At 45.2% G+C, this 25,593-nt stretch overlaps 2 protein-coding genes and 1 long non-coding RNA gene across 7 annotated transcripts; all 3 read left to right on the top strand.

Annotated features, from left to right (window-relative positions):
• Positions 1-249: 249 nt before the first annotated feature.
• On the top strand, positions 250-25,573 carry LOC116539958. Its single transcript, XR_004264240.1, has 2 exons — positions 250-282; positions 24,464-25,573. It is a non-coding gene; the product is annotated as an uncharacterized LOC116539958 (long non-coding RNA).
• Positions 889-6,062, top strand: AURKC (aurora kinase C). The gene is given in 8 exon segments (XM_032263234.1): positions 889-1,532; positions 2,008-2,053; positions 2,273-2,464; positions 2,788-2,926; positions 3,960-3,981; positions 3,984-4,107; positions 5,392-5,566; positions 5,758-6,062. Coding segments are annotated over 8 exon segments (927 nt in total). The 5' UTR covers positions 889-1,474; the 3' UTR covers positions 5,929-6,062.
• ZNF805 (zinc finger protein 805) lies at positions 10,332-25,573 on the top strand. 5 transcript variants are annotated; one of them, XM_032263230.1, is made up of 4 exons: positions 10,332-10,461; positions 13,532-13,658; positions 17,361-17,456; positions 21,782-25,573. In XM_032263230.1, the coding sequence occupies exons 3-4, from the start codon at positions 17,403-17,405 to the stop codon at positions 23,438-23,440; spliced, it is 1,713 nt and encodes a 570-aa protein (XP_032119121.1). In that variant the 5' UTR covers positions 10,332-10,461; positions 13,532-13,658; positions 17,361-17,402; the 3' UTR covers positions 23,441-25,573. The 5 variants fall into 5 exon arrangements, with proteins under 5 accessions (XP_032119121.1, XP_032119122.1, XP_032119120.1 ...); XM_032263229.1 differs by having other exon boundaries at positions 10,333-10,461; positions 21,810-25,573; XM_032263228.1 differs by having other exon boundaries at positions 10,333-10,613; positions 21,810-25,573.
• Positions 25,574-25,593: the final 20 nt, after the last annotated feature.

Genomic DNA, 25,593 nt, shown 5'->3' with positions numbered 1-25,593 from the left:
GACAGAGTCTTGCTCCATTGCCCAGACTAGAGTGCAATGGCATGATCTCGGCTCATTACCTCCTCCACCTCCCAGGTTCAAGAGATTCTCCCACCTCAGCCTCCTGAGTAGCTGGGATTACAGGCACCTGCCATAATGCCTGATGCCTGTAATTTTTGTATTTTTGTAGAGACAGGGTTTCACCATGTTGGCCAGACTGGTCTTTAACTTCTGACCTCAGGTGATCTGCCTGCCTTGGCCTCCCAAAGTGCTGGGCTTACAGGCATGAGCCACCGCGCTGGTGTTGAAATTTCTAAAGCTTTGTCTCAGGTCTCTTTTTCCTCTCACTGGGCTCTCCCCATGCCTCATCTGCACTCTTGGGGTCAGCCACCTACTTTACTGTAAACACCCTAAACCTTATTTCCCCAGCCCTCATTTCACACAAGTCTTGCAGCTCTTCTCCTTTCGCCCCATGCTTCCCTTTCCTTTTCCCACCCGAGATGGAGCTTCTGCCACTTGCTCTGCCCAGTTAGCGAATATGTATCCTTCATTTTGTCCCAGAGAGCACACCGTCACAGAAGCCCACTAGAGCACCCAGCTAGGTCATAGGCATTCTTTCATGACTATCTATTTGTTTGGTTATTGAATAATGACTGTCTCCCCAACTCAATTTCCAGCTTCAAGAGAGCACAGACCTTGATCTAGAGTTTCTCCTAATTATTTGCTCCATGTGCATAGTTTCTAGTCAATAGTATATATTCAGATATTTGTTAGGTGAATGAGCCCTAATCATTTTTGACATTTTAGGTTATGTGACATTCTCTCCACAGTACCTCTTCAGGCTCGATAAGTTGCCTGAAAGTCAAACGAAACTCAGAAAAGAAAGTCACAAAACTCAGAAAAGCTGTTCATTCCCTCCGGTCCGCTCCCATCACCGCCTCTCTGCACGCTCTGCCTCCTTCCTTCTCGGGTGTCACCCCTAGAACTCGCTTTCAGTGACCAGCCCCTGCTGCAGGGCTCCACTTCCGCCCCAGTCCTGACACGGGGCCCTGAGCGGAAGTTCCCATTTCTGTCCTTTCTGTTGGGCGTGCTTACGATGACGTCAGGAATTTCAGCCAATGGGAGCCAAACAGGAAGTGCCGCTCTGCGCGTGAGGTGCCAGGTATAAAAGACGGCCGCGCAGCCACAGCCGCTCACGACGCCGCAGACCGCGGAGCCTGCTCGTGTTGGGGTGCCGTGAGGCCGCAGACCCCGGAGCCTGCTCAGGTCGGGGCGCCGTGAGGCCGCAGACCCCGGAGCCTGCTCGCGTCGGGGCCTCCGTGAGGCCGCAGACCCCGGAGTCTGTTCACGTCGGGGCCTTGGTGAGGCCGCTGGACTAGCGGGCTTGGAAGCGCCTCGGCGGGAAAGGGACCCCCAACCCCTTTCGGGACCCTGTGAACGGGGACAGCCATCCAGAGAGCTCAGGAAGGCGTCCGCGCCCTCACCTCTAGTCCCCATGAGCTCCCAGGGAGCTGCGGTCCCGCCCGGCACAGCTCAGCCTTTAGGCCAAGCGGGTGAGAGCCGGGGCCGGAGAATGGACGCGGAGCAGGCCCGGGGTGGGTGCGCAGAAGGCACATCTGCTGACATCTCACCTCCCTCTCCTCCTCCACAACCCCCTCCGTTCCTCCCTCATTGTTCCCTTCCCTATCCCTTCTTCCCATTCCCATTCTTCTCTCACCTCTCTCTCTCCTCCCGTCCCCTCCCTTTCCTTTCTCTCTGCCTCCTCTGCACCTCCCGCTCCCCTCACCCTCCCCCTCTCCTACTCTCTCTCTTCTGCCTCCCTGTCTTCCCCTCCCCTCTTTCTCTCCTCCTCTTCCTCTCATCTCTCCCTCCCCTACTCTTTCCCTCTACTGCTCTTCTTCCTCTTCCTCCCTTCCACTCTTTATCTCCCCCTCTGCTTCTCACCTCCGTCTCTCCCCCTCCTCCTGTACTGTTCTCCTCCCTTCTCTTTCTCTCCCCTTTTCCTTCCCTCCCCCTCCTCTCTTTCAGTGACTGCAGCAAGCCAAACAGCCCAGCAGCCCAGCAACCCAACCATGTGAGCGCCTTGGGTTTGGTATCTGGAAAAGGAAGGGAGGTGGGATGCGGGGATGAAGGACAGGTGTGTGGCGTGCTAGCTCCTGGGACCCAGCACTACTGTCCTGAGGAACGTAGGGTAAGGATACAGTGAAAGAGGGAGGGGAGCATTGGGGTCCCTGACTTTCCCTCCACCTACCCTACCTCCCAAGCTGAGGCTCTTTTCTTCCTCTCCTGTCAGGCGGCGCCTCACAATCGATGACTTTGAAATCGGGCGTCCCCTGGGCAAGGGGAAATTTGGGAATGTATACCTGGCTCGGCTCAAGGAAAGCCATTTCATCGTGGCCCTGAAGGTTCTTTTCAAGTCGCAGATAGAGAAGGAAGGACTGGAGCACCAGCTGCGCCGGGAAATTGAGATCCAGGCGCATCTACAGTAAGGACAGTCTCTGCTTCCTCTTTCATCTTTGACGTCTGAGCCCCGAATTTTCCCCAAATTCTAACTCCAAGTAAACCCTTCACTTCTACCTTCAAGACTTTTTTCTGCAGTTTGTTCCATTTACACTACCTAGAGCTTCCACCCTGGGGCAGACACCCGAATCCTGGTTCCTGTCCTGTTCTCCCCTCACTCGCTCCCAGGTAGGGCTGTTGTGATTCTCGGCCCAGCATAATTTGCCGTTTGTGTGACCAAGCAGTGACAGTGGCATCACGTGATAGACCTCAGGGAGAAATCTGACTCTTCCCACATTAATCCTTCAGACACCCCAATATTCTACGCCTGTATAACTACTTCCATGATGCGCGCCGGGTGTTCCTGATTCTGGAATATGCTCCGAGGGGTGAGCTCTACAAGGAGCTGCAAAAAAGCGAGAAATTAGATGAACAGCGCACAGCCACGGTGAGATGTGGGACTGAGGCTCTGGGGTGTAATTTATTGTGGGTTGGCTGTTATGAGTGTCCAGATTCCCTTTTTTTTTTTTTTTGAGATGGAGTTGCTCTGTTGCCCAGGCCGTGGTGCAGTGGTGGGATTGCAGCTCACTGCAACCTTCGTGATTCTCCTGCCTCAGTTTCCTGAGTAACTGGGACTACAGGCACAGCCCACCATATCCTGCTAATTTTTGTATTTTTAGTAGAGACGGGATTCACTGTGCTGGCCAGGATGTTTTCGAGCTCCTGACCTTGTGAGCCTCCTGCCTTGGCCTCCCAAAGTGCTGGGATTACAGGCCTGAGCCACTGTGCCTGGCCCAGATTGCCTTTTTTAAAGTTTACTTCTGAATTTTACTGTGTAAATTTAATATAATGATACATGTTCTACAGACACTTGGATATCATAATTAACCCCAGTGTATCTCCAGTACTGTGTATAGGTTTGGATTCTTTGGTTGTAAGCAACAGAATCTAACTCCACTGCCTTATGTAAAGAAACATATTGAAAGACTCTGAAGGAGTTCACTGAATAAATGGGTAGAACTGGCTTAGAGATAGGTACAAAGAGATTTCTAGAGGGTTCCAGAAAGGGAACCACTGTAATGATTTTCCCAGCAGCAGTGGTTCATTTAGCTTGTTCTGTCAGGATGGATGGTCTTCCATCTTTCCTCCTGCTTCTGTTTCATTTCTTCTGGCCTCAAGTCCTGTGAGAGATCATCTGAATGGCTCAGTGTCAGTTCTGTGTCTGGCTACTTGCTTTACTAGGACAGTAGGGAGGATCTGTGTCCATTTTACCATCCATCCCATAAGACCACATTAAAAAGGGGAGGAAATCCACCCCCCATGCCCCATACACCAGTAACTAGTAAAATTTAAAAAGGAGGAAATGGAGTTGATGGGTTGTATCATTCCACTGCAATCGTACAGTTCATGATGAGTGTTCCACCCCAGTTGGAAATTGTGGCAGGCTTCACTTCCAGGTTGCCCTTTCTTTGCACCCACAGATAATAGAGGAGTTGGCAGATGCCCGACCTACTGCCATGAGAAGAAAGTGATTCACAGAGATATTAAGCCAGAGAACCTACTGCTGGGGTTCAGGGGTGAGGTGAAGATTGCAGATTTTGGCTGGTCTGTGCACACCCCCTCCCTGAGGTAGGTCAGGTGGTGGTTGCGGGCCAAGGGTGGGGGGAGTGAGCTCTGAGTAACAGTTAAGAATAATCCAATGTATTGTATTTCCCATGTCCTCATGCAAAACCTAAATACAAACATGGGGTTTGTATTTTCTTTTTCTTTTTCTTTCTTTTTCTTTTTTCTTTTTTTTTTTTTTTTTTTTTTTTGAGACGGAGTCTGGCTCTTTCACCCAGGCTGGAGTGCAGTGGCACGGTCTTAGCCTCCCAGGTTAAAGCAGTTCTCCTGCCTCAGCCTCCCAAGTAGCTGGGATTATGGGCCTGTGCCACCACACCAAGGTAATTTTTGTATTTTTAGTAGAGATGGGTTTTGTTAGCCAGGCTGGTCTTGAACTCCTAACCTCAGGGGATCCACACACCTCAGCCTCCCAAAGTGCTGGGATTACAGGCATGAGCCACCACCATGCCTGGTTGGCATACTGCCTTTTTCTTCTCTTTTTTTTAGATGAAGTTTTGCTCTTGTTTCCCAGGCTGGAGTGCCATGATGCAATCTCAGCTCACTGCAACCTCTACCTTCCGGGTTCAAGCAATTCTCCTACCTCAGCCTTCCAAGTAGCTGGGATTATAGGCAGGCGCCACCACACCCGGCTAATTTTGTATTTTTAGTAAAGACAGTGTTTCACCATGGTGGTCAGGCTGGTCTCGAACTCCTGACCTCAGGTGATCCGCCTACCTTGGCCTCCCAAAGTGCTGGGATTATAGGCATGAGCCACTGCACCTGGTCAACACTGCCTTTTTCAAACACATATACTTAGTATGTATTTGTAGATTTAAATAATGTGGTTCAGTCAGACCTTTTATTTTTATTTTGTGATCTTTATTAATGTATAACTATACCAGTAGGTTTGCATGTAAATGAAGTCATTGCTCCGTAATTCCAGGAGTCTATTTTTCTGTGTGAATAATTTTCATACAGAAATTTTCTTACCATAGTTTACTTGGTTCTCGTTGATAAACCATCAGTTTGTTCTAGACCTTTCTTAACGCTGAGAATATTCTTGTGAAAACATTCTGGAGCATGAGCTAAATCACTGTATGAATAATCCAAAATAGGGTTTTATTAATAGTAGGTCCCAGTACTTACCTTCTGCAAACCTTGATCTGTATTAAAAATTTATCTCTCAGAACTCCTGTGCTTGGGAGAGACTTTCCAGGATGTCCTAGGGTCTCTACATCTCAGTGAAAGCTGGGGAAGGATTTCCCTCATCCTGGGCCTCTGCTTAATACTCCCTTTTCTGCCTTCCTCCAGGAGAAAGACAATGTGTGGGACACTAGACTACTTGCCCCCAGAAATGATTGAGGGGAGAACATATGATGAAAAGGTGGATTTGTGGTGCATTGGAGTGCTTTGCTATGAGCTGCTGGTTGGATATCCACCTTTTGAGAGCACCTCCCACAGTGAGACTTACAGACGCATCCTCAAGGTGGGACAGTCACCTTTGGGCATTCATGGGGGAGTTGGCCAGTGATGCCTGCTGGGCTGTGGGAACTGGGGCACACACACAGGTTGTCTGCTATGGTCCAGAACTGTGTCTTAAAAAGACTCAAAGAAGGGGGAGAACGTTGACCAAAGAAACTAACCAGACTTCTCTTTCTTTTTTCCTGGCCTCATCAGGTGGATGTAAGGTTTCCACTATCAATGCCTGTAGGGGCCCAGGACTTGATTTCCAAGCTTCTCAGATACCAGCCCTTGGAGCGACTGCCCCTGGCTCAGATCCTGAAGCATGCCTGGGTTCAGGCCCATTCCCGAAGGGTGCTGCCTCCCTGTGCTCAGATGGCTTCTTGAGCCCTGTCTGCTTCTGTTTATGTTTGCTCAGGGAGATCTCCTAGCTCTGCCACCTCATTTGTCTTTTTTTTTTTTTTCCTCTTTTAAGATGTAAGATGCTAGTTAATAAAAGCTGAATCATTGTGTACCAGCTCCTCATAGTTGTAGGAATTAGTATGTGACTGGGTAGAATCTTTATTTTTTGTGGGAAGCCTTTCCCATGAGAACTGCCCAAGGTTGTTCTCCCTGCTGCCCCCACCTTCCACCCTGGAGATCATGACTTGAAAACTCTTGCCTACTTTCAGGTCGGGCGCGGTGGCTCACATTTGTAATTCCAGCACTTTGGAAGCCCGGGGCAGGTAGAACACTTGAGGTCAGGAGTTCAAGACCAGCCTGGCCAACATGGTAAAACCCTGTCTCTACTAAAAATACAAAAATTAGCTGGGCATCGTGGCAGGTGCCTATAACCATAGCTACTCAGGAGGCTGAAGCATGAGAATCGCTTGAACCCAAGAGGCAGAGGCTATGGTGAGCTGAGACTGTGCCATTACACTCCAGCCTGGGAGACAGAATGAGACACTGTCTCAAAAAAACAACAAAAAACCTCTTGCCTACTTTCTACAGATAAATGCCCTCAGGGTATATAACCTGCTACCTATCACAGTGACTCCTTGATCCAACTTACATTTCTCCATGTTTTCAGGAGTATGCCATTTGTAAAACAGGATTGTCATCAACCCAAAAGTCCACTCTCTTTTTATGGACATCATTATGCTGCTGTTTTATAAATACAATGTTTATCTGCATTGATAATGAAGTGCTCTATAACAACAACAAATACAATGTTTCACTGCATATCAATGCAACCCAAATGAATACACTAGCACCTCTGTGTTGTCATACTCTGATTATATTAGAATAAGTCATCCCTCATAATAAATATAACATCACTTTTGAAATTATCGCATGCTGCAATTTGGGGAGTGGCCTTCCAACCTTCTGTAACCTTCTGTGTCAGTTTTATGTGCCAGCTGTTCCCTGTACCCATTATAAACTGTACCACAGTAAGCATCTAGACTCCTCAGCTGTAAGCCCAAATGTGTTTTTTGATCAGTGCAGTCAGTTACACCAGCATTTCTTCTGACTTTAGTTGTTAAGCACTTTATATGGAGTTTGCCTTGTTAATGTTACTCCTATCACTATGTTCCACACAAGCTCCTCGTTGTGAAATGTCCAGCAGTTGCAGGAATGATTTCTGTTAAGACCAGACCCACTACTTAAGTATAAATAATTCAGCCACTTCACTCAGGTGAACAGCTCCCATTATTGCAGACCTGTAAGTTAAATACTCCAAGACATTGGTTCATGGTTTTTAAGCCGCACATTCAGTATTTATGTGTCTTTTTGGTTGGTTGGTTCTTTCTTTTACCTGCATGAGGAGACACAGTGCTTACTTCTCTCTATGCTTTGCTTCATCCTATCAGTTTTCCTGAGTTAACATTTCAAAAACGGCAATTTCTAATAAATTAACCAGTTCACTGGGCAATTTTTGGCAAATTAGGACAAAAATCACTAGGGCCTCAGCACTGACCACCAGATGATATATGTTTAAACAATGAAAACTCTGACATACTCTACACGAGGGATTTAAAAGTGTCTCCAGGCCAGGTGTGGTGGTTCATACTTGTATCCCAGCACTGTGGGAGGCTGAGGCAGGCAGATCATTTGAGGTCAGGAGTTTGAGACCAGCCTGACCAATATGGTGAAAACCCATCTCGACTAAAAAATACAAAAGTTAACTGGGCATGGTAGCTTGTGCCTATAGTCCCAGCTACTCATGAGACTGGGGCACGAGAATCACTTGAACCTGGGAGGCAGAGGTTGCAGTGAGCTGAGATTGCACCACTGCACTCCAGCTTGTGTGACAGAGTGAAACTCTGTCTCAAAAAAAATGTCTCCAGTATCTACATAGCTCTCCTCACCTGGACTGATTCCAGACATTCTGGTCTCCTGTGATGGAATATAAACATACTAACTTTAATATCTGTTATGCATCCAAAGCCAAAATTAATTTGATCCTAAAGGGAGAATTATGACTTTCCTCTGAATTGGGCAAAATAGTATTGTCAATGATGAATAACAGTGTTAACAGCTTGTATGCTAATTAAGCCACATTTCTCAATAATCTCATTTTATAAATAACACCTTCTAGTAAATTCATTCCATCTCCATTTCCACTCAATTAACATCCTATCATGATACTTTCTCTGCACTTAAATCTCTGGAGGGCATTTTCTGCACACACTTTCCATTTTCATAACCGTTATGTCACGTGTACTGCATCCCATGCTGCACAAGCGTTCAAAGACCTAAGAGGGAATGGTGGGGGATAAAGAAAAACACAGACACAAACACAAAGAAAGCTGGGCCAGGCAGTCTGGGAGAGTGAGGATGTCAGTCTGTCCGCCGCGACCTGTTTCAGTGTACTTTATTTGTTCACAAAGCACATAGCAGAGGGAGGGTGCAGTTACTTAGAAACAGCCTGTGGTTATTATTCTCATACTTCAGTTCACATACTTCAGCTAACAACTATCTTGCAGCAAGGTCAGTGAAAGATGGTATCTCTCCAGGCCTGTCTGCTCTACCCCTAGTTATACACACCTTCCTATTATGGTTTCACTTCTCTGGAGTTCACCCAAAGTTTACAACAGCTGTGCTTCTGATCCCCCCAGAGGGAGTGGGCTACTCTGGCTAGCTACACATATGTATTGTCAAATCATTGAAAGCTGGATTTTATTGTCTAACCTTCATTGTCATGAGAAGAAAAAAAAGTCACCAATGGAGACTACTAAGGTTTTGTATAATTTTTTTTTTTTTTTTTTTTTTTTTTAGACAGCATCTTGCTCTGTTCCCCAGGCTGGAGTGCAATGGTGCCATCTTGGCTCACTGCAACCTCCCCCTCCTGGGTTCAAGCAATTCTCCTGCCTCAGCCTCCCAAGTAGCTGGGATTACAGGCACACACCACCAAGCCCAGCTAATTTTTGTATTTTTAGTAGAGATGGGGTTTCACCATATTGGCCAGGCTAGTCTCAAACACCTGACCTCAGGTGATCCACCTACCTCAGCCTCCCAAAGTACTGGGATTACAGGGGTGAGCCATGACACCCAGTCTGTATAAAGTATTTAAGGATTATCATAATTCCTAACATGACTTTATTGCTTTCTTGTTTGCAACCAGTTAGTTCAAAGTTGTCAAAAGGCAAAATTTACAACAAATTTAGTTTTAGATACAATTGGCTTTAATGATTCATAAATTGGGGAAATTAGAGTTCCCAGTGGGCAGTGGCAGAACAGTGGGTTTTGTAAGGTGAGAACAATGAAACGGAACAATAGAATAAAAAGCTGATTGGTTAACAGGTTACTTTTTTCCTAAGGGTTAAAGCAGAGGGACTTCCTAATTTCACTAATTCAGGCAGACTGAAGTCTGTTTTTAGGAAAAACTGCTCTGTTTTGGGATCTGTCTGCTTCCTTAAAGCTTGTTTGATTAGATGACATTTAGCATGAGACTCCATTTTGGTTTGGTCGTGGGGCCTGCTATAGGAGCTCCAAAACAATGGCCTCCTGTAATTTTTGTTTAACAATGTCCACCTCTTTCCATTCCTTTCTCCATCTATGCTCATTTATGCTCCATCTATGCCTCCCAAAGCACTGGGGTTACAGGCATGAGCCACCACACCCGGACTATTTGTTCTTTTGTATCATTGAGGTCTTGCTCTGTCACCCAGGCTGGTCTCAAACTCCTGTCCTCAAGAGATCCTCCTGCCCCAGTCTCCTGAGTAGTTGGGACCACAGGTGTGCACTAGCACACTCAGCTTGTTTCATGTATGTATATATATATATATATATATATATATTTGGTACAGTCTCCCTTTTTGCTCAAGCTAGCCTTGAACTACTGGGCTCAAGCGATCTGACCCCTTTGTCTCCAACGCGCTGGGATTCCAGGCCTGCGCCACCGCGCAGCTCGACGTCCTCCTTTGGTTACTCTGACTGCCCACTGATCTGTATAAGAGGATCGGGAGGGAAGATAACACAAGCTGGAAATCAGGGTCCGCAGCCTGGTCCAGAGTCTCTGTACTGGCTCTGACCCTGGCTCGATTTCCCCCAGCGAAGAATGGACGGTTACAATTGACCCCTGGCCTCCGAGTTGTGCCCCCGGGACAGAGGCAGGCGTCTTTTACGCCGAGGCCTACCGGCTCAGGATGAGTCCCTTGTGCAAGTGTTTTGTGGAGAAAAACTACATTAACCAGAAGGCATTGCCCGGTACGTGGCGGGCGCTGGAGCCAGTGATGGTGCAGGACAGGGGCGTTTTCTGTGGGCCGCGAAGCTTTGGGCGGGACTTCCGGCGTTTGGGTAGTGGCGTCATTTGAGAGCGACGGTTCCGTCCACGCCGGCTATAGAGAGGGGGCGGCGTTCCACCGCCCCCTCCCGGGCGGCTCTGGGGAAATGAGCAGGTAGGAGGCAGACAGCGACCTCTGCGTCTCGGAGTGAACGGTGAGCCTCCCCGTCACGGGGTAGTGCGACTGTCAGCCAAGGTCACCGCGCCCTGCGCAGGGAAGGGGTGGGGCTCGGCCGAGCCGGCGGGACCCGCCCCGCTGGGGCTGCAGGGTCCCAGTATGGCGACGGCATTGACGGACCCGGCGCAGGTGAGTGGACTAGGTTTCGGCTTCGCTGCTTTTCTCCTAGTTCGGAGAAGCCTCCTGGGCTGGCTGGAAGCCAAGACAGTCACAGGATTCCTCTTTGTAGTTTTGTTTGTATACGAAACGTGGAGCAGGCTCGTCACTTAGTTATGTCCTGCAGTGGTGGTACCTGAGAGACCTAATATTCGAGTGAACAGTAGCCAAACTATACATAGAAATAGGGCTATGACGTACAATTTGTAGCAACCTTCCCGGGAAACCAGTCTCCTTTTCTGCAATAAACAACTCTGGTAGCCAGTCTGCCTTAAGTTAGTCTTGCAAGGAGCTAGATTACTGTCTGGTGACATTTCAGGAAGCTAAACGATAACTTGTGGACAGTAGGCCCCAAATAGGACTTGATTAATAACTGACTGTGCCCCTAATTTTTGCCTCCGCTTCCAACAGAGGACCAAGAGCACAGAAAGCCAAACGTGCTCAGCCTAACCAGTCACATAATGTGCCCCACTTCTAGTTAGCCCTTCTGTAGCTTTCCACCGCCAAAAGTGTCAGACCTCTGATAGGTGCTCAATAATCGGTTGAAGGATAGATGAAGCTCCAATCCAGGGACTCCCATCACACACATAAGCCGAATTCTCAGTCATGGGCTGCCCAAGTCCCTACCCGGTCCGCTATGGCTGACCACCTCCGTCCTTGTTTCCTTCCTTTCCTCCCGGGCTCAGCTCTTCAGACACACCAATCTGATCACGCAGAATTCTTTTTCATCCCTCAGGCTTCACCTTTACAGTTCATTCAGCTTCAGACACTGTCCTCAGATCTCTGCAAGACCCTTTGACATCTTGTTGGCTCTGCTCAAATGTCACTTCTTTGAAGAGGCCTTTCGTAGCAGTTCAGACTAAAAGTAGTCCCTTTCTCACCTGCCCTTGGTCTGGCGTTTTTGTATAGAGAATGTGGCAAAATTTTAGACAGCTACTGAATTGAGGTCTTAAAGACTTTGTGAGGACAAAAAGCATAAATAATAACACAAGAATAATAATGGCCTTCATTAAGGCCTTGATGTGAACTGATAGGTGGGCATTATTTATCATCTCATTTAATCCTAATCTCCTTAAAGTGACATTCTGTCATCAACACTGCTTTACACAAGAAGAGGTCAAGACTCCAACCTGTTCAGTTACCTGCCGAAAGTCACAGTAGTTAAGTAACAGAAACTCATATTTAGTATGTGGGCTACCAGAGCCTTTGTTTTTACAGGCAGTTGGCTGAGAAGCCCTGTAGGTGAACTTTGCAGTTTTCCTCCAGCGAGTCACAGGGGCCATTGGAAGCGAAAGGCAGATATTCAAGTAGAGAGGACTGTGTAGACCAAGGCAAAGTGTATTGGTTGTTTAAGGAGGTCCAAAAGGACTTGTGAGGTTACCATGGTTTCCCCCATCCCCACCAGCTGAGACGTGGCCTGGAAGAGCAAGATCCTGTGGTCTTTTGTTGGACATTCATCCCACCTCAGCCCATAAGGCCTTTTGGCCAGTCATAAGCCCGGATTCTCATGACCACAGCCTGAGTCATCTTCAGCCACTTGAGTTTCCTGGTCCTGAAGTACACTGGCATTAGGGATCCCTGCTGGCAGGACTCAAGGAGGGAAAAGGCTGATGGTTCATTATGTAGTCTCCCTGGAGTCCAGGGGAGAGAGTGAGCTGGTCCGGGCACTGCCACTCCTCAGGCATTTGGCACTCCTGAGTTTGGTGATGAGGGCTTTGCCCATGTCTTGGGAATAGTTTCAGGAGCTGCTAAAATAGATTAAACAGCAAAAGTATGTAGAAATGCTTCACAACTTTATTATCGTAGATTCACATTGGTGATGGAGGATTGTTAGGATCACAGTATTAAACCCTGAAGCAGAGGGACCTGGGTTAAAATCCTGTGTCTGCTAATAAGATGTGAAACTCTCGCTGGGCCTGGTGCTCACACCTGAAGTCCCAATGATGTGGGAGGCTGAGGTGAGAGGATCACTTGAGGCTAGGAGTTCGAGACCAGCCTGGGCAACATAGCAAGATCCCAGCGCCACCAAAAAAAAAAAAAAAAATAGTTGGACACAGTGGCATGTGCCTATAGTCCCAGCTATTTGGGCTGAGGCAGAAGGATTGCTTGAGCCCAGGAGATTGAGGTTACAGTGAGCTCTGAGCATGCCATTGCTCTGTGGCCTGGGCAATAGAGTGAGACGCTGTCTCTTAAAAAAAAAAAAAACACTGGGAGAATCTATGGAACTCCCTTAGCCTTAGGTCAGTGACTGTGACATGGAGGTGATTGGTGGTGGTGTTTAGTAATACTTCAGGGGCTGTGGGAGGATTAATGAAATCTCAAAGTCCATCAAGCTCTGAATAACTCATGTCAGTTACTGGGAAATGTGGGAATCCTGTATTGATCTGGAAATTGAAGCAGAAATGAATGAGGTGCCTAAGATCACAAAAACTGGCAAGTGTCAGTTTCAGTTTAGATTAAAACTTGAGAATTCTGACTTCAGAGTTGGGGACTTGTAGTTGCTTTAAAACAGAACATGAAGCCTTCAGCATGAGCTGGACCAGTGAGGCTTAGGCACTGTCATTGTCAGCATTATTGCTGTTATTATTTTCATTGTCATTATTTTCTCATTCCTTTGATGTTCTTGAACTCTAATTGTCTGCATCTCACAGTCTACAAGTTATTGCCATTGTCTGCTGTCATTCTCTGATAGCTCCTGTATAGGAGGCTTTTCTCTTTTACATTACAGTAATTTGTCCAAAGCAGTGTCCACCTTCCTCCTTCAGCCTGGTACAAGGTTAGGCCCTCAGGAGGTCCTCAATGAGTTGGGCCTTGATCTTGTTGCACCTTTTCCAGCAAAGCACATATGACAGTCCCAGGGCAAACGCTACTCCCTCTATTTGACATTTCAGGTGTCTGTGACCTTTGATGATGTGGCTGTGACTTTCACCCAGGAGGAGTGGGGGCAGCTGGACCTAGCTCAGCGGACCCTGTACCAGGAGGTGATGCTGGAAAACTGTGGGCTTCTGGTGTCTCTGGGTAAGGCCTTCCCTCTCCACCATGCAGGGGACCTGCCACCTCCTTCATTCCATCCTCTGACTCCACGCCTAACAGGTCAAGAAGGCCTCTCCAACCTGTTTTGCCTCCTTCACACACTTCAGTCGTTTTCTACACTCACCTCTTGCTATACAGTTTCCCTGTATCTCTTTGGGCAAGAAGTAGAGTACTCTTTGGCTCCCAGCCAAAGGAGAAGGTGTTAGAAAGAAACAGGGTGTTTTGCAGACCCCAACGGTAGGCTTTCTACCTGTGCGTTAAGAGGGGCTGGTGTAGGAACTGAGAACCACCACAGTAATGTCCTGGCTTCTCTGTCTGCTCATGTCTCTGTCTACTCTGTATGGTTCTTTTCTACCTCAGCGAGTTCAAGGGAAGACTAGCCACTGAGGCTTTATTCTTTGTGATCTCTCCTTCCCCTCCAGATTTCTTGTCTGTTTCTCTGGCCTCGATGAGGCGTGCTTCAGGCAGCAGATGCTGCTCTACCTCCAGCTCATACTTCCCTCCATCTCTCACCCACGGCCCAGCATAGACGGCCTCTGTCTGCAGTTCTTTTTTTGAGTTCCAGAGCAGGATCTGCCTGGGTGTGCCTGGTTGCTCATGTATCCTCTCCACAGCCCAGTTAGTGGTGTCAGGGGCAGTGGGATATTTTCCAAGAAGGGTTGAGTCAGGCAGGTCCCCAGGAGACATTTACCTTCAGTACCACCAGGTATTATTCTAAACAACCCTTTAATCACTGTCACGTCCTCTAATTCTAAAGTCACTCTGCTGGAGCCTTGCTGGGCTTCATGCTATTTCCACAAGTGCCCACCCATCTCAGGCCATCGCATTTGCTATTCTCTTTGATGAGTGTTCTCAGGGTAATGCAGCATTTCACATGGCTGCTCCTTTTCAGCACCATTGGTGCTTCCTCACCCAGCTCTTCCCTGACCACTAAATCTCAGGGAGGCCCCTTTCTCACCATAGTCTCTTACCTTTACCTTGTTCATGTCTTTCTAAGCTAGTGGTTCTCAAGCAGGGACGATGTTGATCTTCAGTGGATGCTGGGGTATGTGTGGAGACATTTTGGTCGTTAAAACTGGAATGATGACGTTGTCATCTGGTGGGTGGAGACCTGGAATGCCGCTAAACATCCTTATAATGCACAGGACTGATCCTTTCTCCTCCTCTTCCCCACCATTTCCCAAACAAAGCATTATCTGGACCTAAATGTCAGTTGTGCTAAGGTTGAGAAACTATTTTTTGGAGAGTGCTTGGACAGACACTTTAAGAGCTGGTACTGAGAGACACCCTGAGGAAGTCGTTTTTGTATTTCTTCTCTTCTTGCCTCCTTAGCATTTGAGGAGAAGTCTGGTTTAGTGCCAAGTCTTAACATCCTGCAAACTGTTGGTAATTTCCCCTTTTCTACAGAGGGAGCAGCCTTAGGCTCACAGCCCTGAACAAGCAGCATGAGCTCACAGGGACCGAACAACATTGTTTGTTTGTTTGTTTATTTGTTTGTTTTGAGACAGAGTCTCACTGTTGCCTAGGCTGGAGTGCAGTGGTGCAGTCTTGGCTCACTGCAACCTCTGCCTCCTGGGTTTAAGTGATTCTCCTGCCTTAGCCTCCTGAGTAGCTGGGATTACAGGCATGTACCACCAAGCCTGGCTAATTTTTATATTTTTAGTAGAGACGGGGTTTCACCATGTTGGCCAAACTGGTCTTGAACTCCTGACCTCAGGTGATCCGCCCACCTCGGCCTCTCAAGGTGCTGTGATTACAGGCGTGAGCCATCACACCCAGCCTTCTTTTGTAAAATATTGATGAAAGTAGGTATTACTCATTATTTCTTTATATTAGAGACAGGGTCTCCCCCTGTCACCCAGGCTGAAGTACAGTGGCGCAAGATCATAGCTCAGACCCTTTCCAGTAGCTGGGACTACAGATGTGAGCCACTGTGCTGCTATATGAAGTTTCTGTAAGTATCCTCATGTAATCATATCATAGTAGGATGTTCAGTTTTTAAATATTTTAATGGTTCATGAAATGCTGGGTCTGGAGTCACTGAACCTGCCCCTCGCTCTGGTCGCTGGTCCCTCAGGATGAATCCTCCAGCTCACATCTCTGCATCAGCACCACCCTCTGCCAGCCACTTTGGTGCTCGTGGTTTCCTCCTAGTGTGGTGCTTGGGAGACCAGAGTTTGGAGTCAGAACCCTGGTGTCCAGCCCCAGCTGTGTTCTTTGAAAACTGTGGCCTTGGGCAAGTTACCGCACTTGACTGTGCCTCAGTGTTCTGATTGTTCAAATGAGGACTTATCGTGTTCGCATCCCAGGGCTATTGTCAGGGTCAAGGGTTATTATATGAAAAGGGCTCAGAACAGCACCTGGGAGACCAGGCTGTGTGCAGGGAGCCATTGCAATCTCTGTTGCCACCAGTACTGTTATTGTCATCCTCATCACGATTATTGTCGTCAGCATACCTGGACCTGGCACTTTCTGGGCAGCGTTGTGAAGCTTTGTGGTTAAACAGCACAGACAGAGATGGCAGGAGCAGGTCCTTACTGACTCAGCCATTCACCAGTTCTGTGCTCTTCAGCAAATCACTTTACCTCCTGAGCCTGGGTTTCTTTGTCAACAAAATGGTGTTGATTATGATATGGACTTCCTGGGGATACTGTGAGGTAATTCTCAACTAGAATCCTCATTTAATGGCTGGGCACCGTGGCTCATGCCTGTAATCCTAGCACTCTGGGAGGCCAAGGCAGGTGGATCACCTAAGGTCAGGAGTTCGAGACCAGTCTGGCCAACATAGTGAAACCTCATTTCTACTAAAAATACAAAACAAATTAACCAGGTGTGGTGGCGCACGCCGGTAGTCCCAGCTACTTGGGAGGCTGAGTGAGCCGAGATCATGCCACTGCACTCCAGTCTAGGTGACAGACTCATTGAGTCTGTGGTTTAGAGAAAAAAAATTATAAAACCTTGCTTAGGATGTTAAAAAATAAAAAGACTTAGATCAATGAAGATACATACCTTGTTTTGAATGAAAATAATCAATATTAGGCCGGGCGCGGTGGCTCAAGCCTGTAATCCCAGCACTTTGGGAGGCCGAGACGGGTGGATCACGAGGTCAAGAGATCGAGACCATCCTGGTCAACATGGTGAAACCCCGTCTCTACTAAAAATACAAAACATTAGCTGGGCATGGTGGTGCATGCCTGTAATCCCAGCTACTCAGGAGGTTGAGGCAGGAGAATTGCCTGAACCCAGGAGGCGGAGGTTGCGGTGAGCCGAGATCGCGCCATTGCACTCCAGCCTGGGTAACAAGAGTGAAACTCCGTCTCAAAAAAAAAAAAAAAAAGAAAATAATCAATATTTAATATTTAAAGTATATCACTTTTCTCTAAAGTATTCCATAAATATTGTTCACTTTTAAAATTACATAATCCATTTAAATGCTTGACATAGTCCCCTGGACATGGTTATAGCCTATAAGTACTCGTTTTTGACTTATTATCAGGAGTAGAGATTCTATGGCAGCATGACATGGCCTGCTCTTGGTTTCCAGGTCACATGCCAGCTTTTTGTTCCCATGCACAGGAGCAGATTCCTTCTAAGATCTGGTCCCTATCCTGAAGTCCCCGACTAGATTGAAGATCTGTATTTCCTTTCACCAATATCCATGTGTCCACTTTCTTTATTCATAAACAGGGTGTCCTGTTCCCAGACCTGAGCTGATCTACCACCTAGAGCATGGGCAGGAGCCATGGACCAGGAAGGAAGACCTCTCCCAAGGCACCCATCCAGGTAGGAGCCAAGATCTGGACAAGTGGGAATCCCTGCAGGTTTGAGACTGTGAGGAGACCACTGGCCCTGGGATCTCTTGGGAAACTTCTCACTATGGCTTCTCTAAGGGTTTGGGAGCCTTGGAGCCCTTTGACCTGTGGTTTCTCTGTTCTCACAGCCCTATCACACTTGTGACCACTCCTGGGGAGGAGTGAGGTATATGAACTGAAATTGGTCCTAGGGCTTCAACCTTGTGGGCCTGAAACCTGGTTTCCCAGTTACCTACTCTGTGACCCTAGTGAAGTTTGTATATGAGCTTGGCTAAGTTAACACCAGCTGCTATATCCAACAAACTCCAAAATTTAAATGGTTCACATGTGAAAATTCTTTTTCACTCATACCGAGGTCTGTGTGGGTCAACAGAGAATTCTCTACCACACAGTTATTCAGGACTCAGGGCCCTTCTGTCATTAACCTGTTGCTTTCAGGTTGTCCTGACATCCTCTTGCTGGTAGAGAATTAAGGGAATAAGGGAAGTCACACCCACTTCCAGAAATACCATCTCCCCCCATATTTCATGCCTGGGTACTAGGCATTTGGCTGTACCTGGCCTCGTGAGTCTAGGAATTTTGGCTGAGCTGCCTGTCCAAGGAGAAGAGCAGATGGTTTGGTGAGCACCTACTCTGTCCACTACACTCAGTCTGTTCCTGAAAAATGCTGTTAGAAATTATTTTTATTTAAAAAAGAAAAAAATATTTTTATGCCATTGGGCAGTTTGAAGATGTAATTATTTGATGGGATAGTTTCTGATAGTAAGTGACTCATCACAATGTCATTATTAACCCTAAAGAGTGATGCTGTGTCACATTTTCTTCTGAACTCTGGGGAACAGGGCCTTTCTTACTCTCCCAATTTCTCTTTCCGGTTATATTCTGCCTACCAGCCTTTCCCATCTTCTCCTTCCACCCATCCCCTGAGTGTCAGTCAGACACTAAGAAGCAGTCCTTTTTCCATGTCTTTCTATATCTCCTGTTTTCCAAAAACCTCAAGGTGACATTTGACCTTTCTGTCCCACACCTAGGCTGCCGAGGGCACTGAGACCGTCTGTCAGGTGTGTGGATTGGTGCTATTGCAGAGCCGTAGTCTCTGCATGCAGAAGTCCCTTGAGCTGCTCATCCAGTCCATGAATGTCTGTGCAGTCCCTTTTTAGCCTTTCAGAGTCTGTTCTAGATCATTCCGTCCTCAGTGCCACATCTCCACTTGAAAATTTGAAAAGCACAAAACTCAACATGCCTAAGAAGGAACCCATGACCATGCTTGTTCCTGCCACCTCCCAAGTTTCAGTGAATGGTTCTGCCATCCAGGCAGATTAGGGGACTAGACCCAGCCTCAGACAGGTCAACCCCTCCACCTCCTACATGAGTCCCTGCATCCAGCCATCTCTAGATCCTTTTGATTTCACATTATACATGTCTCCTGAATTCATCCCTCTACCACCTCCATCAGACCTATCCTTCTGCTTCTTTTTTTTCTTTTAAATGGAGTTTCACTCTTGTTGCCCAGACTGGAGTGCAGTGGTACAATCTTGGCTCACCAGAACATCCACCTCCCAGGTTCAAGCGATTCTCCTGCCGTAGCCTCCCGAGTAGCTGGGATTACAGACATGTGCAACCACGCCCAGCTAATTTTGTATTTTAGTAGAGAAGGGGTTTCTCCATGTTGGCCATGCTGGTCGTGAACTCCTGACCTCAGGTGATCCGCCTGCCTTGGTCTTACAAAGTGCTGGGATTACAGGCGTGAGCCACCACACCTGCCCTCCTTGTGCTCTTATTCTAAGCTCTTGCCATCTTTTTTCTAGGGGATGTTAATAGATTCCCAAAACTTAATATTTGTATCTGCTTTATGCCTCTGGTCAGCTCTTTTTCCTGCATGGGGTACTCCAGCATTCAGACCTTGTTCCAGACAGTTAACACTTCCCCATCCACCAGTGTCTCGGCGTATGACTGCTGATGATGTATCAGCACGTTTTCATGTTGACAGTATCATCTACTTACATTGCTTAATCAGCAACCCTTACACATTCACCTCAACCTCTCCTATCAGTAGCTTTTCTTTTCCCGTGGTGGAAGAGGTCTTGCTCTTGGCCACGGTCAGTTTTTTCAAGAGTTTACATCGCACCTTTTCATGGACATGTTTTCTTCAGTTATATTATGCCTGTTTTATAACTTCATCCTTTCTGTACTCAACATAAAAACAGGCTCAACTTCTTTACCCTTGAAGAAAATAAAATAATTAAATGTTCATGGTTCACAATGTATTCCTATATTCATTCACTGTCTGAGTATTTAATTGTTTACATGTTTTTATCCTCCATAATCAGTGATGCTGTGGACATTCAAATATGTTGTTCATCTTTCACATGTGTAGGGGCACATTTTTAATGTTTCTGGAGTGAAATAATTAGATTATGGACTATGCAAATGTTCTAGTTTGCAAGATCATTCCCATTGTTTTCTAAAGGACCTATATCAAAAAATTTCTCTCAGGAATTTTTAGACGTTTCCATTGATCTGTATCCTATCTAGTACTTGAAACTGTAAGGCTCCTCAATTTTTGCTGATCAAATGGATCTCCTGTGCTCTTGATTTGCATTTTCCTCATTGGTAAGGTGGTTTAGTGTCTCATATGATTCTTAGCCAATCTGTATTTTCTTCTGTGAGACGTTATTTGATGATAAATGCCTATTTTTCAATTAACTTGTTTGGCTTTCTCTTTTTGATTTGATTTTTATACATTCTGCGTACCTATCTTTTATCAGTTATATTTGCTACAGGTATATTTGTCTAGTTTTTAATTTTGTCCTTCCACTCTCTTTAAAGTATCCTTTGTTCACTAGAGTTTCTAGTTTCTTACATAGTGTAGTCTGATTTATGGTTTATTTACCTGATTATTTTGTGCCTTGTGGAAAAAATGTTGTCCTACCCAATATCAAAAAGGTATTCTTGTTTATTTTATTGTAAGGTGTAAAACTTGCCATTTGGCATTTAAGTCTTTATCAATCTGAAGTTGGTTCTCAGTATGGAATGTGGTAGAATACAATATTTCTATTCCTCATGTGGGTAGCCAATTTTTCTAGCTCTGTGTCCGTAGTAGTCTCTCATCACTGAGGTGCTATGCCTCCTTGCCATCTACCAAAGCCCCAGCTATGTGTAAGTGGATTTCTGAACTCTCTCTTTTTCTTTATTCCCAGTTTGCATTCTGTCTATGCCAGTACCACACTGCCTTATGAGCCCCTTTCTGGGAGTGCCACTGCTCTTCACAGCTGTCACCTAGTCAGAATCTTGGGAATCAGTTCCCCTCTGCCTCATCTTTCCCCTAGCCTCTCATCAACCCCATCCACTCGTGTGCTATAGCTCCTTTGTATATTCTGTCTCCTAAGGCTACAGTGTCTTTCCTACTTTGTCTTGTGACCAGTAGGACTTACTTCATTGGGTACCTCCTATTGGAAAACTGTCTTGATGTTTTTCCCAGGATTAGCCAAACTCAAGATTGAGGACACAGTCCTCCGGGACTTTCAGGTCTACCCAAATCCTCTAACTCCAACTGCAAATTCAGGGATTTCCTGAAACCACCCTCAGGTTTCTTAACTTGCTAAAAAGACTCATAAAATTTTCTAAAACCTATTATGCTCACAGTTATGTTTATTACAGACAAGCATACAAATTAGAAGAGACACAGGATGTGGAGCTGGCTGAAGATGTTCCAAACACAAAGCTTCCTTAGTGACATGTTACCCACCCAGCAATGATGTGTGAAAATATGTGCACAGAGGATTGTGAACCCCCGAAGCCCACTGAAGCTCTGGTTTTTAGAGTTTATTGAGCTTTATTACATAAGCACAGTTTATCAAATCATTGCCCACGTGACATTGCCCACATTGCCATGTGAAGTTTCCAGCCTTCATTCCTTTTCCAGAGTTCAGCTGGTATCTTATGGCTCAGAAGCCTAACCTTCTACTGACTGGTTGGTCTTTCTGGTGCCACCAGCCGTCAGCCAGAGTCATCTATTTAGGATAAACTGTTTAGGAACCCATAATGAGTTACCTTTATATAAATATTCAGTCTCGAATTGAGGTGATAGCTCCACTCTAGTCCCTGTTCCCTCACCTGATCTCTCTGCTTTGTCTCTTTTTTAAGGAGTCAGAAATCCAAGGAAAAGAGAAGAAACAAATTATATATCTGGGGTTCAATATGGCAAAATATAACAGACATAAAGGCACCATTTATAACTTCATTTTCTTTACTGAAGTGGTGATTTTGTTTCTTCTCTTTTTACATTACTAACAGGCCCTCCTGTGTGTTGGATTTCTTTCAGGTGACAAAGGAAAACCCAAGAACACAGAACCTACCACTTGCCAGCTAGCCTTGTCTGGAGGAATCTCATTCTGGGGTCAACTAAGACAGGGAGCTTCAGGAGACTTCCAGTTGGGGCAACCCAAGGATCAGGATTGGTTTTCAGAAATGCAGGGAGAACACTTGCAACCAGGGATAGATTCCCAAAAGGAGACCCCTCCTAGAAAAATGAGCCCCAAACATGATGGTTTAGAGACAGCTGATAGTGTGTGTTCAAGGATTATACAGGATCAAGTCTCCTTAGGAGATGATGTCCATGACTGTGACTCACATGGATCAGGTAAAAATCCAGTTATTCAGGAAGAGGAAAATATTTTTAAATGCAATGAATGTGAAAAAGTGTTTAACAAGAAACGCCTGCTTGCTCGGCATGAGAGGATTCACTCTGGAGTAAAGCCCTATGAATGCACAGAGTGTGGAAAAACCTTTAGCAAAAGCACATACCTCCTGCAACACCACATGGTCCACACTGGGGAGAAGCCCTATAAGTGCATGGAGTGTGGGAAGGCGTTTAACCGCAAGTCACACCTTACACAGCACCAGCGGATTCACAGTGGAGAGAAGCCTTACAAGTGCAGTGAATGCGGAAAGGCCTTCACTCACCGCTCCACTTTTGTCTTGCATAACAGGAGCCACACTGGAGAAAAACCCTTTGTGTGCAAAGAGTGTGGCAAAGCCTTTCGAGATAGGCCAGGTTTCATTCGACACTACATTATCCACAGTGGTGAGAATCCCTATGAGTGCTTCGAATGTGGCAAGGTCTTCAAACACAGGTCATACCTAATGTGGCACCAGCAGACTCATACAGGGGAGAAGCCCTATGAGTGCAGTGAGTGTGGGAAGGCCTTCTGTGAGAGCGCAGCCCTAATTCATCACTATGTCATCCACACTGGGGAGAAGCCCTTTGAGTGCCTCGAGTGTGGGAAAGCTTTCAACCACCGATCATACCTCAAGAGGCACCAGCGGATTCACACTGGGGAGAAGCCTTATGTGTGTAGTGAATGTGGAAAGGCCTTCACCCACTGCTCTACCTTTATCTTGCATAAAAGGGCCCACACTGGAGAAAAACCTTTTGAGTGCAAAGAATGTGGGAAAGCCTTTAGCAATAGGGCAGACCTCATTCGACATTTCAGCATCCACACTGGAGAGAAGCCCTATGAGTGCATGGAGTGTGGAAAGGCCTTCAACCGCAGGTCAGGCCTCACAAGGCACCAGCGGATTCATAGTGGAGAGAAGCCCTATGAATGCATCGAGTGTGGGAAAACATTTTGCTGGAGCACAAACCTCATTCGACACTCCATCATCCACACTGGAGAGAAACCGTATGAGTGTAGTGAATGTGGAAAGGCCTTCAGTCGCAGCTCATCCCTCACTCAGCATCAAAGGATGCATACTGGGAGAAATCCTATCAGTGTAACAGATGTAGGAAGACCTTTCACAAGTGGGCAGACCTCAGTCAACATCGAAGAACTTTTATTGGGGAAAAACTTTTTGAATGTCACCACTGAGGAAAATCTTTTGCAAGAGGAAGCATCTTACATGGCTTCTGATCAACCATACCAAAGAGAAACCCCACAGGTGTCTTCACTGTGAGAAAACCTGTTGCAGAATATTATCTGTCACCTAAGGAGTCATATTAGAAAATCACACAGCTTAGAGCCTTATTCTCCATCTGAACTCATCCTGGAAAAACACCCAGTGGTTATTATGCACTTAGGAAAACCTTTAGCTTCATCTTTCTCATTAGTTTACAGTGCAGTGTTATCTCAGGAATTTTTATAAAAAGAGGTGACATAGAAAAGAAAATGAAATGCAAACTGCTTCTTTATACTGTTGTTTTGTATGTACATTTCTGTCCTATGTCAGGAAAGTAAGGGAAGGTCTGTGAACATAATGTCTTTGTTCTACCACATTGTCTCTTGGGAAGTACTTGTTTTTATGAGAAATGTGAAGGCTTGAGTTATGAAATACTTTTATATTTAACGATAAAAGGAAACATGAACGTGCACATTTTATTGCACCAGTTAAGACTGTTTAGGTCTTTGATTTTTAAAATCCTTTTTTAATGGGCTTTAAACACTAACACTCAGAATTTTTCTTGATTCCTATCTTTTGGTTCACTTGATTGCTATAGCTGTATGGTAAATCTCAAAATTGGGTAATGTGATTTCTTTCTTACTATTTTTATTTAAAATTCATTTAGCATTCCTAGTTTCTTTGGCTTTCCATATATATTTTAGGATTGGTTTTTCTGTTTTTTAAATGTTCTTGCTTGGATTTGGATAGAAATTGAGTTAAATCTGTAGATCAATATGTTGATAATTGGCATCTTTATTAGCCTTTCAATTCATGAACATGGCATATCTTTTCATTTATTTAAATATTCTTTGATATATTTCATTACTGTTTTATAGTTTACACAAAATAGCTCCTATACATTTTAAATAAGGTTTATAGCTTCATAGTTTTTTCAGTGATTGTCAATGGCATTGATATTCAAAATTTCAATTTCACATGATACTGGCTAGTATACAGAAACATAATTATTTTTTCAGTCTTATTTTACTGTCTTCCAACCTTCCTAAACTCATTGTTTCTTGTCATTTCTTTTGGGAGAATCCTTAGGATTTTAAGCATAGAAATGTCATTTGCAATTTGGGACAGTCTTTTTTCTTACTTCGCATCTGTATACCTTTTATTTGCTTTTCTCATGTTATTGTACTAGGTAATAACAGTGTGATGTTGAATATGAAGAGTGACAAGTCATCCATGCCCTGTTCCTGATATTAGGGGGGAAATGTTCAGTTTCTCTATTTTTTTTTCTACCCAAATCAAAAGGACAGTTTCTTATTAGTATGATGTTGAAAGTTTCTTCCAAAGAGTTTCCCTGTTGAGTTTATTAAGTTTCCCTCTATTCCTAATTTGCTGGGATTTTTTTGTTATTAAGAAGTGTTGAATTTTGTCATACGCTTTTTCTCTATCAATTGATTTAATTGTATGCTGTTACTTCTATAGTCAGTTGATATGGTGTATTACATTGATTGAGTTTTGAGTATTGAACGAGCCTCACGTCCTTGTGATAAGCCCTACTTGGTCATGGAGTATAATTTTGTATATATACCATGCTACAGTATTTCATTTGCTAGTATTTTGTTGAGGAAGTTCTCCTCTAATTTCATGAGTGATAATGATAAATGTTATTTGGTTTTGATGTCTAGATGATCAATAGCCTCCCAACATGAATTGGAAGGAATTCTCTTCTGTTTTTTTTTTTTTGGAAGATGGTATATAGAATCAGTGTTATTTGTTCCTTTAATGTTCGATAGCATTCTCCAGTGAACAAGTGGGACCTGGAGATTTACTTTTAGATGCTTTTTAATTATGTATTTATTTTATTTAATAGCTATAGAACTATTCAGAGTATTTCATATTGAATGAATTTTTATAGATTTTCTTAGGGAATTGTTCATTTTATGTAAATTTTCTAATTTGTAGCATTCTTTTAAATATTACCTTTTGATGGCAGCAGAATCTGTACTTATGTTCCTTGTTGTATTCTTAATATTGGAAATGTATCACTTATCATTGTCAGTCTTTGTAGACATACATCAATTTCACTGATCATTTCAAAGAAACAGCACTTTATATCTCTGATTTTTCTCCACTCTCTGCTCTTCATTTCACTGATATCTGCTGTGCTCTGTATTGTGTCTTTTCTTCTACTTGGCTTTGATTGTATTCACCTC

The sequence above is a fragment of the Sapajus apella genome, unplaced genomic scaffold, assembly GCF_009761245.1.
Source record: "Sapajus apella isolate SASKATOON/1434 unplaced genomic scaffold, GSC_monkey_1.0 scaffold135, whole genome shotgun sequence".
Lineage (NCBI taxonomy): Eukaryota > Metazoa > Chordata > Mammalia > Primates > Cebidae > Sapajus > Sapajus apella.
Note: the sequence above shows the minus strand (reverse complement) of the source record. Positions and strands in the feature narration are given on the sequence as shown.